Genomic DNA, 13,428 nt, shown 5'->3' on the forward strand with positions numbered 1-13,428 from the left:
ACACTTTCTCAAGACTAATTAATTGACAACTTAAACTATGAGCCAACTTCAATTTGTTTTATTTTTTAGTTATGTTATGTAAATGTTTATTTTTAGATTAGACCATGCAAGATAGATTAAGTTAGGTTCTTGCATGGAGTTGTCTTTTTTTATTAATATTTTTACTAATTTTTGTTATATTGTTAATTTTAATTAAAGATTATACTAAAACTAAACTATCACTACCAATGTACAATCTTAAATGAAATCCGCATACTCTGCCTAGGCTACGGTACCCTTTCTTAAGACTAATTGATTGATAACTTAAACTATGGCAACTTAATAAACTATGAGCCAACTTCAATTTTTTTTTATTTATTAAATGTTTATTTTTAGTTTAGACCATGCAATATAGAATATGCTAGGTTCTTGCATGGAGTTGTGTGTCTGTGTTTTTTCAAATATTTTTACTAATTTTTGTTGTTTGATTGTTATTAATTTTAACTAAAGATTATACTAAACTGTCGCTAACAATTTACAATGTACAATCTTAAATGAAATCCGCATGCTCCGCCTAGGCTGCGATACCCTTTCCCGAGACCAATTAATTAACAAATTAAACTATGAGCCAACTTCAATCGTTTGATTTTGTAATTATTATGAGCCTTCCACTCCCACATGTCCTGGGACCTGGCAGAGGCTGATTTTCTTTTGCACACATGACTTGAATAATGTATTTTATAAATAATAAATCACGTGTAGAAATGTGTTATAATTAAGTGACCGTTAGTCGATGATTATTTGGAAATCATGAGATGCGGTCTTGGGTGACATACGTTTCAGAAAAATTTTTCTTTATCGTGCCAACGTTTCTATCATTATTGAGATCATCTTCAGGGCCTGGAATTTACAAACATTGTTTAAATTTAACAAATACATGTAGCATGTGGAAAAAAGAGAATTTATACAATGCAAAAAAATATATTTTATATTCAATCAAAGTACCTCTACTCACTCAAAGTGTTTGTTTTCTTCATAATTGTGACATTCTTGTGTCGTGCGTAGAAATACTTTGATTGAATATAAAAAAAATATTTTTTTGCATTGTATAAATTCACTGTTTTCCACATCCTACATGTATTTGTTACATTTATATAACATAAAAGTAGTGAAAAAATTGATTCAATTAAAAATAAAACTTCTTAAATTTTGAGAAAAAGCCTCTCCCACCTTTTTTCACTTGTTTTTGGCTATATACCACCAATTATTTATAGTAAATTTCATAATTTTAAGTACCAGTAGTTTTTTCTTCTCATTCTCTGTAATTTTAATTCTTAATTTCATGATGCATAATGGATATTCATGTTTGTTATTCTTTTAAATAATTAATTAATAGTTTTAAAATGCTGATGAATAACTGAGCCGAAAATGGCTGAGCTGACAAACGGGCAACATTTCTTGACTCCATTGGTGTACTCGTGATGAAGAAGCTGTGTTTTTCTTTCCAATTGGTTATATCTTCTTAATTTTTTTTTTGGATGCAAAGAGAATCGACATCTGCGTCTACAATCAACATCCATAGTCGATTTTCGATATCACGATGGTTGGTCGATTAAAATATCGAACCTAAATTTGAAAGTGCGTATTGATTCTCGGAACTACTAACCTGTGAGTTGTACGTTGTACCTACACGGCGCATATTCTTGTTGACGTCGATTTTGTTGTCGTGCTTTTAATTATAAAATTGATCGTATTATTTGAGGGTAATTATTCATATTTTAATTGATATCTTGTTCGAAAAATCCGGTTTGGCCTACTGTACCTTTTTCACTTTGTCCAAACCGGTCTATTGTGTACGTTGAGCGCACGTTGTTAAGGCATGGTTTTTGAACGTTTTTCCAGGTGAAAATGGTAGACGAAACTGAGAAAGACGCCGGCACGAATGTCGAGGATAAAGATTCCGTGGACAAAAGCATTTCAGACCTGGATAATAAAATAATAAAGCAGGTTGAGGTTAGTATCGGCGTTATTTCATTATATTGAGAAATTGTGCTTGAACCGGTTCTTTTCATTTTTAGTATTATTTTGGTGATATCAACTTGGTACGAGATAAGTTTATGCAAGAGCAGATCAAGGTTGATGATGGCTGGATTCCCCTTGAGACGATGCTGAAGTTCAACAGGCTAGCAAATTTAACCAAGGAATCGGAAGTGATTGTTTCGGCATTAAAAAAGTCGCAAACAGGTTTGATGGAGGTAAGCGGATTATTTATTAATTTTTAAAAAGTAACAGTTACAGATTGGGTTTGACTCCCCAAAAAAATGCAAACCTTATTGTATGCAGGTAGTTCAATTAACCAGAGTATATTTATAATTAGTTAACTGTTGAGTATAATAAAAATTTAAAAAACGAAACTTTTTTTGTGGGATATGGCCTTGTTCTACATACATTGGCCAAGGAAAGTCTGCTTATCGTGGGGACGTCCGTTGGGTTTTGTGGACGAGGTGTAAAACTATTTTACAATACTTTCTACATACTATTCACAATCAAGTCGTAGACTGTATCAGGATTCGAACACAGGGCCAGTGTGTGGTAGCTGTGTCATGGTAATACGAGTCTGATGCCCTAACCACTCAGCCACTGTGGTACCCTGTGAAAAACGGTTAGTCACAATTCTAAATATAAATTGTGAGAGATTGAGGTGATGAAGTTGCAGCATGATCATCTTTGATTATCCTGGCTTTGTTTGTCTGGCACATTTCAACATCTATTCTTGACGTACAAAACAATCAAAGTCAGAAATAACATTTTCAATAAATAACACTAAGGATTGCAAATGCCAAAACATTCGACGGACAAAACCAGCAAGGATAAGCATGTCAAAAATGATGAGTAATGAACAAATTACAGGTTCATCGCCATACAGAATACATGTAGAAATTATTGTTTCTGTAATTTGGTTGTTTTCTATCATTTTAGTCTATCTATCATTGCTGATTTAGGCCTCGTTCAGAGGAGGCAGTTAATCGCAGACGTGTATAATGGAGTTTAGCCAGGTAGCAAATGATTGGAAACTCAGTCAACTCGTTTCCTCGGCCACTTCTCGCTCATTTTCTCATCCCCACTTGTTAACTCAAGACCCAACTCGCTGTTCATCCTTCCCATGATCACCTAGTTGAGTCAACTGAGTTTTCCTTAGAAAGTATTGCCATTTGTTTTGTTTGGCCCCAATCTAAAAGATTTTTGTTGTACATAATATTTTGGGAACTTTATTTTATTTAACACGTTTACTGCCGGTCCTATTGAAAGTTGAGACCTTGATTCCATTGTGGCCTCATTTGCCTGATCAAACAACTGACTCAAGACGCTATCATGGCTTCATCCTCAGTGAATGTGTTAAACCATTAATTTATTAAAAAATTATGTCCCTATTTTAATGTTTTAACAAGCACTTAATTGTAGGCTTTGTAAAGGTCAGTAGAAAATAAATGTATCAGACTATCTTGTTCTAGACACAGCAGATGCTGTTGAATCGAGAATTTAATTAACTGTTCACATGTCAGTGTAATCAAAGAATTTTCATTTTTATTGGCCTCTTTTGGTTCCCATTGAAACTTCAATAATTATTACCCTAAACACATTTTAAACTGAACAGCATTGGATTTGTCTACTCTCGTGAGTTAAGTCTGTGTGAAATTATTGCCAAGTCATTGTTTTGTTGAACCAAATGTATAATTTGTTAGTTTTTTTTTAATAGTATAGACTCATAGAGTTGAAGTTGATGGTGGTTGTTGGTCTGTGAGCCGGCGCCCAACCATCAACTTTACAGTAAGGGTGTACAAAACTTACAAGTGAAAAATATATTCTTAAATATTTTTAATTTGATAGGTTATGAAAATATATCGTTTTAATAATCCGGCTTTTTTGTTTTTGTGTTGTTTGATAATTATTTTATTTGAATTCAGGTTAGTGAAGACGGCACGAAGATCAGGCGCTCGCCTTCAGTCCCACTCCCAGAAATAAATGAAAACAGTCGGCAGGAACTCACCAACAGGACTGTTTATTGCAAAGGATTTCCATTAGATTCCAAACTTGATGAATTGATTGAATATTTCAATCAATACACTGGTGTAATAAATGTTGTTGTATGTACTAATTTATTCTTTCGTGATAATTTATACTTTGCCAATTTATTCAATTTTTATTTTTTTAAATAATTTTTAGATGAGAAATTACAATGATAAAGCCACCAAAACATGGAAATTTAAAGGTTCTGTTTTTGTCAATTTTAAAACAGTTGAAGATGGAGCGGAATTTTTGAAATTGGAAAGTGTCAAATATAATGACACAGAATTATTAAAGATGTGGATGTAAGGTTTAATTACTTTTCTTGACATATAGTTAAATTTGGTTCATTTTTTAATTTTTGCTACTTTGTTCAATGTTTTAGGAAAGATTATGCTGAATCTAAAAGGAAAGAACGATTAGAAGAGAGGCAAAAACGTTCAAAAAATAAATCGGCTAAGGTAATTTATTTTTAGAAGTCAGTTTTCTTAAACGCTTATTTGAATTATATTTACTTGCTGAATACTTTATAAGTACCTATAGATTCACTAACTAGAAAGTTAAAACAAATTACCTTGCTAATGGTCAACAAAGATAAAGCAGGGAACACAAGTGCAAAGCTTATTTAAATTTTATGAGCACAACCAAGTAATAAATTGTTAGTTACATTTAATAGTTTTAAATAGTTATTCCGGTGTTTTGGTAAATTTTCTGCCTAACCATCATAATTAAATAATTTTTATAAAAACTCATGAATATTCGATCTCGTTTAATTTGGTTTACATTAAAATAAGCATGTTGTAATTAATATAATGACAAAATTACATACACAGTTTATTTCAAACTACAAAAATATCTGGCGCTACTTGAAGAAAATGGTGGAATTTTATTATGAGCAAAACCATGTAATAAATTGTTCGTTAAATTTTATGAGCCATTCCATGTAATAAAATTAGCTGTGCGACGTGCAATAATGCCAATCCATGTTAGTTAAATTCATCCTATCAGTAAATGATATTACAGTGTTTTGATAGATTTTCTACCAAACCATTATGTTTTTAAATAAAATCTAATGAATTTTTGATCTTACTTAATTTGGTTTATATTAAAATAAGTATGTCGTAATTCATATAATGACAATAATACATATAGTTTGAAATAAAAATTTGAGTGTCTGGTTCTTTTGTCTTCAACTGTACTCGATGCTACTCAACAAAAATCTGTATAGTGGGGACTTGGTTCGCTTAGAGTAGCGTTGCACGGCAACGGGCAAATGTGCACAGGGGTAATACAATCTTATGGAAAATGGATTTGCATCTGGTGGGTGGCTTTGGGTCGTTGGGTAGCATTGCGTCGGGTAAGTGTGTTCCCCGCTTAAGACACACAAATTACAGTTATTTTATGAACAATTTATTTTGTATTGGTCTACTTAATTAAAAGAAAGCAATTCCTATTGTATGAAAGAGGTTTTATGTCAAATAATCTTTGGATGACATGAAAAGTTTGATAACTTTTGATAACAATAATAGCAAAATTCAATTTATTAAATAAAAAAATATTAACGATCTAATGTAATACTCTGCATGTCATGCCTTAATGATTTTTGGCTACAATGCTTCTTTACCTTCATATACAATCTTTAAAGTATTTATCATTGCCCTTACACGAGTTATTTTCACCGCATATAATGATATCAAGATAAAGCAGTTAATGTCAATATATTTCAGAACAATGAAGATGCTCCAGAAGAAGAAGAACAAAATCACGGATTTCCCAAAGGAACTGTTATCCAATTATCTGGCTTTAAAGTTGATGAACCAATCAAAAGGGAATTAGTCAAGGAAGCAATTGAGGGACTAGGAATTTCTGTAGCTTACATTGAATATGAGATGGGTGATGAAACAGCTTGGGTTAGGCTAGAAAACAAAGATACTGCAAAGGAACTTATGAAAAAAGTAGAAGAAGAATGTAATAGTCATTTAGTTGTTAATGAAGACAACAAGTTAAGCATCAGAGTAGTTGATGGCGATGAAGAAGAACAATTTTTATGCAAAGCTAAAATGGATCAAAAAGCCCGAAGACGTACTGCTAGAAACAAAGGCAAGATGCAAAAAAGAGGTAATTTTTTCTATTTTGAACTATAAAACTTTCAATTTTTTAATTGTAATTTGAAATTGTAGGTCGAGGAGATAGACATTTCCATAATAAGAAGAGGAAAGGAAGTCCTCACCATCCTTGTGAACCACCCACAAAAGTTTGCGCTTAAATTTTTTAAACCTGACGGTTCATTTTTATTTTGTAATTTCAATTTCTTAAAAGTTGATTACATGAAATACATGAAAACTGTAAATAAATTTCCAAGTTTGTTTTTCTTTAGTTTTATTAAAAGTCATTTTAATAAATGTAATGTTTAAAAATTACATCAAACCAAGTACATCGTGATAAGTTTTCTTGTTCTTAGTTTATTATACATAAATCATATTAGTCCATGTGCATCTAGCTGTTGACACTTTCTGCCATTAAATTGTCATATTTCCTTTTATGAAATCACTCCTCCCCTCACTCAAGATATAAAGGTGGAGCTGCTCTATACTAGCTGTTTTTATATGGTATTGTTCTGTTTTATTCAATTATTATAGGCTAGGATTCGCTGTACTGAGAAGCTGATCTGGCACTGGAACGGTAAATACACAACCTGCCCAACAATACACAAACTTTCCCAATGTGGGGAATGTACCCTCTCGCATTGGAATCATTTTAATTGTGCGTGTATGTCTCTTTTGTTTTGATTTGTGAGTCAATCATGGCAAGCTAGGATGTTTTGAGTTCAAAGAACAAGCACATTTCTAAAGAATAGAATTGTTATTGTATTGAAGCTCACATATTCTTTTTAACTTATAGAACTCAATATAAATTATTTATTCTTGAAAAAGTCCATACAAAAACACTTTCTGTTGTAGTAATTAAGTAAAAGTGAGGATTTTTTAATGGTAGGCTGAGGACCTGTTTTGACCGCAGCAGTTGTTTTCACAGTTGACGGACTCTGCGGTTTCACTAGCAGTTATGTCGTTTTCACCATTCCACAACATGTTACTTATCAGTCTTGTTCATGTTGTTTTCCAATATTGTCAATTACAGTACAATATATTTTATTGTTTATTGATGCAATGAATGAAGAACAAGTGCTATATTACCAATTGAGCGGGGGGGGGGGAAGAAAACGAAAAACAGACGATTATGGGTTCATCCAATTGTGGGCAAAAGAACACTTCAATAATTTGTACTTAAAATTTTGAAATCAACGAGAAAAAGGTAGAAAATTTCAAAAGATAGAAGACAGGATTGACTCTCAATAAAATAGCAAAGGTGATGGAGACTCTCACTGACAATGGCCCAATGTGATGGAGACTCTCATTGAAAATGGCCCAACATGAAATATCTGCAAAGAACTGGATTGACATCATCAGCATGCTTTTGCAGCAATTAGTTTCAGACAAAGATCTAATCCTAACCATCTCTTGTTCCACTGCCCTATGCTGGATGCAAAGAGAACAAATCTGAAACAACACCTTAATGGACTGGCCATGTACTCGAATAAACCTCCTCAGTGAAAACAATATAACAGTGTATGAAGAATAATTATTAATATAAATAACTATTTACTTATATTAATAAGTATATAATTTGTGGCTAATGAACAATATAAAATACAATTAATTTTAAATTTAATTTTATAAATAAGATATAATATGGTAAAAGAAAAGTTAACACAATAATCTTTCAACAAGCTCTTGGGGGAGACCCACTGACCTGGTTTCAAGGTTTCAAAACCACCAAGCACTATCAGGTCCCATCTCAAGAAAGAAATGGCCCACTAACTTGGTTTTTCACTTAGTAAACACTGCTCAAAACTGCTATCCATGTCAACAATTCAAACTATTTTGAATCTATATGCAATATTTCTGTCGATGAGACGCACAAAGATGAGGCCATGGAAATGTTTGGACTGTCCGCCTGTTTTCAACCGAATTTGTACTTTTAAGAAATTTTTGGTTCCATAGTCCACTTTTTGATGTGAAGTTAGGATTTTTCACGTGTAGCCATGCGCACAACAAAGTAATTCTTTTAATTCGAGAAATTGCTTTTAGAATATATAAAGAAGCCTAGAAATTAGAAATTTGAAAAAAAAAAAAATTCCAACTGCGTGTCAATCAAAATGGAACAACCATTAACGACAGATAAATGGCGCCAAAAAGTCTGTTCGAATAGAAATGATAAAAGATCAAATGAGTTTTTTAAACTCAAAGATAGTTCTTACTCACAGATTGTGAGTGAGAAAACAACTATGAGTAAGAACTATTTTTGTTAAAGACATTAATCAGTTATAATGTGAGATGTGTGGTGTTTGGTGACTGTTAATTAATGATTATTTGGAGATCGTGAAATGCAGTCTGGTGTGTGTCTAATGTGAGAGCTAATGTTGGATGAGTAAGGTGTCTGTAGGCGCAGATGGATGTAGTCAGTTACAGTGTGAGACCTGGCAGTGTATATCAAAAGTAGAATAGCTGGTTGTAAATCCTAGGTTTTACCTTCAGGACACTGTCTTAAAGTTAGACTTTTTTAATTAATAAGGACAATCATTTTCTTTATTAAACTGTACAAATCAATTGTGTTATTTAGGCCTGAGTGCGATTAATTTAACAGTGTAGACCTTTTCTGGGAATCCAGTTTGAGTTTCCAAACTGAAAGGTTCCAGACCAGCTTTTTTGAATAATGAAAGGAACTTAACCAGAGGTCTTGTTATGGAAGAATCAGTTTGGTCCAATTCTGTGTGTTTTGGAGAAACATTCTCTTTAATGACAATAACACCATTTTTGTTCAAAGAGTTTCTAAAAACATTTTCTAATTTATTTATTTTATGTTCAAAAAAGTTTTTAAAAACATACTTGCAATTTTTTAAAAAGCAAATCAAATCCTTGTCTGTTAAATGAGCCAAGACCCACTGACACCAGATCAAGTCATATTTGAATTCCATTTTGAAATTTTGTAAACCTGAAAAATAACAATTTGCAAAGTTAAATTGTAAAAAAAGATCCAGTTATAATTTCAAACGTTACCACCAATATAAAGAAGCCCGAGTTCATCAGAACCACCAAGGTTTTCACGGGCCTTTATTATAAAATTTTCATTCTGATCAATTAGATCAACTTTGTTGAAAAGTTTGATCAATATCTCTTTTGTAACACGGCCAATTCCGGCTCCACAGTCAAGTGCTCTGCCTTTCTTCGGAGGATTTTTTTGCTGTTTAAAGCTCTTATAATTAATTTATCAGTAACATAATAATACAAATGTAGTATTCTAGTTTAAAATAATTTTAAGGTTGTGCTTTAAATTAGCTGTCATAGCGTACTGTACATATCAAATGTGGTTCATGAGATTTTAATGAAAAAAGCCCATTTGGAAGTACTTTGGTTGTTCACTCAGAGCTGCTGAGATTTGAACCCATATCCAATGCCTTAACCACCAAAGCTCTTTTTTTTTTTTTTTACTTATTCTTATGTAAATTATTATTAAATGATTATCAAATTCATCAGAAAGGGAGATATAAAAAAAAAAGTTAGCATTATTTTAACATATTGTCCATTTCAATTATTACTACCATGAATTGCATGAATGCATTTATTATTGTTCAAATTATTCAACTGATTACATGCATTTTTAAATATAATTAAAAAGTTATAAATGGAGCATTACCCCAAAAATCATGTCCAGGAAGTTTTGGGAGCCTTTGATATCAACATCTGAAACGTAACCGAACCCCCCAAGGACGCCATCTATTGTCGGTGCCACCATCTTCCAGTATTTTTTTGCTTGCTCATAAAAACTGTGGGTGCCCATTGTTTTGGAGTACAATGTTTACAATCAACCACAATTTGGTTACATATGGGTATCAATAAGTGGTTATTTATAAAATAAATTTCAAGTTTTAAAAATAGCCAAACAAAAGTATAGTGATACATATGATTTTGTGTACTAAAACAAGAATGAATCGATTAACTTAGTTTTGTAAAAATGAAATAACATTTTTCACCAAAAAATAGACAAAAATTAGCAAAATGAAAATTTATTATATCAAATCTACAAATTGAATGAAAATGTCACGATTCTTTTTTGTCAATTGGTTTTAAAGCAATCATTTTAACTGGGAATAATTGTTTAGGGAAACCTGTCTGAGTTTGTGTCTGAATTGGTTTCAAACCGGCCCTCGCCAGCAGCTCAAGCAGCATATTGAGTGGCCTTGTCACAGATGAATCCTCCTCGTCCAACTGGATCTCAGGAGTGGAAGTCACATTTTCCTTTATGATTATGACACCATTTTCGGCCAATGCATTCCTATGATGATAAGAATAAGAATACTTCTAAAATCTAAATCAACAGTTTTACCTGCATGTGATGAAAAATTTTATGAAGTCACCATCAGTCAAATGGCCTAATACCCATTGGCTCCAGATCACGTCGTACTTGTGTTCAGGTTCAAAATTCTGTAACCCTGAAAATGAAATTATTAACACCTTAATTAATAAAATAAATTAACATTTTCATACCACTGACATACAATGATCCAAGGCGGTCTGTTTTTCCAATAATATCTGGCGCTTTTTTTACGAAATCTTCGTTCTGCTCAACCAAATCGACTTTTTCAAAAAAGTTTATCAACAATTCTTTAGTTATTCTACCGATGCCTGCTCCACAGTCTAAGGCCCTTTTCGTTTTTGGAGCATCGTCTAACTGAATGAAATAAAATAAAAAGTCTATTTAAAATAATATACGTAAAAAATATAAAAATACAAGGCCAAAAAATTCCCATAACATAATTATTAACGATTGATTCATTGCAGACACAAAATCTGATGATAACTGTTAATATTTATCCATACATGCTTAGCAGTCATAATTGACCATATGAATTATTTCAATTAATTATTCATTTTTGCTAATGGTTAATGCTTGGTTGATGGAAAAAGTAAGTGGGCACTCTCAAAACGACAGACAAGAATGACACATGTACACAGAAAACAAACGCTTTGACACTAAATATGACCTCAATAAAAATCGAAACGTAGGCACGATAAAGAAAATGTTTTTCTAAAACCTAACCACATCTCATGATCTCCAAATAATAATAATTAAAAAAGTAATCACTTTGGTAATAGCTCCCCATGGCCAATTCGTAAGTGGCTGAGAATCGAATCTTTATTACACAGCATTTGAAAACTGGCAAAAAGAGAGAAAATTCGAAAGGTTGTAAGTTGAGATGAGAATTTGGTGTCCGAGTAGATCTAAGTCACAATAGCTAAAATGGTTAGAGCAGCGGCGTATGTAGTTGAAGGTTGTTGGTATGAATTCCAGTTGTGACACTGACTTTTTCATCTCAACCAAGACCTTAGGAAAAAGAATAATTTAAATAGTTAATATTTATATAAAATTAATTAAATTAGTATAATTTTGAACAATTAAGACCACCTTTGTTTTTGGGAATGGCTAATAATTTACTTTTTGAGCCAGTTTTTTTCTTCATTATTCAAATGTTATTTAAGTTTTACTGATTTTCAAAAGTATTCAATTAATTAAGAGTTTAGTTTTGGCTCAATCAGACTGACAAATCCGTTGTGTTTTGGGCCACTGATTGATATCATAACTGCTATACAGCAAATAACAATGGGCTAAAATTCAAATTGGAAATTTACCTGAAAGATACTTCTAAGAAATTTCTCCGAACCCCTGATATCTGTGTAGGATATGTGACCGTATCCACCGAGGACTCCGTCGATAGTCGCCGGTATCTTCTTCCAGTAGTCTTGAGCCTTTTTGTAGAACTTTGACTCGTCCTCGTCCTCATTGCCGGTCGGCTTGTCGTCTGTAACATCCATCATTTCATGCCGGGACGTGTTAATCATAAAAATTTATTTATTATAACGTCACAACAGTTTTCAAATTTAAAATTGTGATTTTGAAAAGTAAACACGAAGTATTATCGGTGTTAAATGTAATCATTTTGTTCTAAACGTGTTTTACTAACCACATGGACACATTGTTAGAAAAATTTAAATTTAACAGAAAGACCCAATTAACCTCCTCTTTACCTTCTGCTATTGCTAGGCTTGGTACTACCAAAGTACTAAATTGGTAAAATAAATTCATCTATGAACTTATAATTCGAAATTTTCTTTAAAAATATATGCATTTTTAAGTCTTTATAAAGGAACTTTTTATTAAATGGGCATGGTAAAAGCAATAAGATGTTTCACATTTTACTGTACAATCGGTTCGACGTTTCTGAACATTTTGGTCTGCCTATCTTCCTTGTTTTGGTTTCTCAGGCGCGTTTCTGCTTCTCATCATCTTCAGCTTTACATCACCCAACAGACATAATATGAAATTCACATATTTATAATAATTAAAGGCTTAAGCCTTTTATAAAAATGAAAAAAGAAAAAACAGTCAGGTTTGTAATATAATAAAGGGCCATTTCTAATCAAATAATAAAGGGCCTGAATGTGATCCCTGTGGGACTCCAGTTGTAACTGAAATTTTGATTTAAATGATTACAGTGTTACAACCTGTGCTCTACTGGTTATGTACATAGGAGTGAAGCCAATTTAACAAATTGCCATTTACTTCATAACATTTTAATTGAGCAGCCAAAATAGAACGATCAACAATGCCAAATGCTATGGAGAAGTCTGTACAGAGTTAACTTGAAAGTCACTGGATGAGGAGGATAGAATATAATTTTGATTGGAAAGTAGGTTACTGGTAATACAACGTCTAAAAACAAAGCCATACTGTTCCGGAATAATCTCAGAATTAAAATCATATGATAAATTAGACATACAAAAGATTCAAGAATTTTTGGAAAATGGACTGCAAAGAAATAAGACTATAATTGGAAATACAAGACTTGTCGCCAGATTTAAAGATAGGGGGGTTGAAAGTAGATTCACTGCGAGGAAAAAAGTGCCTGTCTTTTAGAGAAAGATGAAATATTATAAAGGGTGGTTCTGAAATATTATAAAGATTCTGCACAAGGTCTATTAAGTAGCAGGGCCAAAGGATTTTTTTTAACTTTTATATTTTAAAAAATCTTTAGAAATATAATAGGAACCAATATTGCTATTAAAGGTATACTCATGGTTTAATACATGAGTATCAGGCTTGCGTACATTACTAAAATTAACACTGTCATAACCATTACATATTTCGATTTATTTATAACAATTAATGGTTTAAGCCTTTTATATAAATGAAAAACAAAAATCAGTCAAGTTTCTGATACAAAGTCTTAGACAAAACCAGACATAAGTTAAATGCAAATATTAAGAA

General features: G+C 32.1%; 2 protein-coding genes across 6 annotated transcripts; one reads left to right on the forward strand and one right to left on the reverse strand.

The window, feature by feature from the left end:
- The first annotated feature begins 1,618 nt into the window (after positions 1 to 1,618).
- LOC106672587 (la protein homolog) lies at positions 1,619 to 6,414 on the forward strand. Its single transcript, XM_014404125.2, has 8 exons — positions 1,619 to 1,742; positions 1,882 to 1,992; positions 2,058 to 2,234; positions 3,945 to 4,124; positions 4,204 to 4,349; positions 4,430 to 4,505; positions 5,772 to 6,162; positions 6,225 to 6,414. The coding sequence occupies exons 2-8, from the start codon at positions 1,888 to 1,890 to the stop codon at positions 6,308 to 6,310; spliced, it is 1,161 nt and encodes a 386-aa protein (XP_014259611.1). The 5' UTR covers positions 1,619 to 1,742; positions 1,882 to 1,887; the 3' UTR covers positions 6,311 to 6,414.
- Positions 6,415 to 8,672: 2,258 nt separating this feature from the next.
- LOC106672588 (N-terminal Xaa-Pro-Lys N-methyltransferase 1) lies at positions 8,673 to 12,382 on the reverse strand. 5 transcript variants are annotated; one of them, XM_024228542.1, is made up of 8 exons: positions 12,366 to 12,382; positions 11,793 to 11,962; positions 10,661 to 10,833; positions 10,489 to 10,594; positions 9,799 to 10,437; positions 9,162 to 9,345; positions 8,991 to 9,096; positions 8,673 to 8,933 (listed from the first exon to the last, which is right to left on the reverse strand). In XM_024228542.1, the coding sequence occupies exons 5-8, from the start codon at positions 9,940 to 9,942 to the stop codon at positions 8,717 to 8,719; spliced, it is 651 nt and encodes a 216-aa protein (XP_024084310.1). In that variant the 5' UTR covers positions 9,943 to 10,437; positions 10,489 to 10,594; positions 10,661 to 10,833; positions 11,793 to 11,962; positions 12,366 to 12,382; the 3' UTR covers positions 8,673 to 8,716. The 5 variants fall into 5 exon arrangements, with proteins under 5 accessions (XP_024084310.1, XP_024084309.1, XP_024084308.1 ...); XM_024228541.1 differs by having other exon boundaries at positions 12,354 to 12,370; XM_024228540.1 differs by lacking the exon at positions 12,366 to 12,382 and having other exon boundaries at positions 11,793 to 12,251.
- Between the last annotated feature and the right edge of the window lie 1,046 nt (positions 12,383 to 13,428).

Source organism: Cimex lectularius, unplaced genomic scaffold (assembly GCF_000648675.2).
Source record: "Cimex lectularius strain Harlan isolate CLEC.00 unplaced genomic scaffold, Clec_2.1 scaffold139, whole genome shotgun sequence".
In the NCBI taxonomy this organism is placed as follows: Eukaryota; Metazoa; Arthropoda; class Insecta; order Hemiptera; family Cimicidae; genus Cimex; species Cimex lectularius.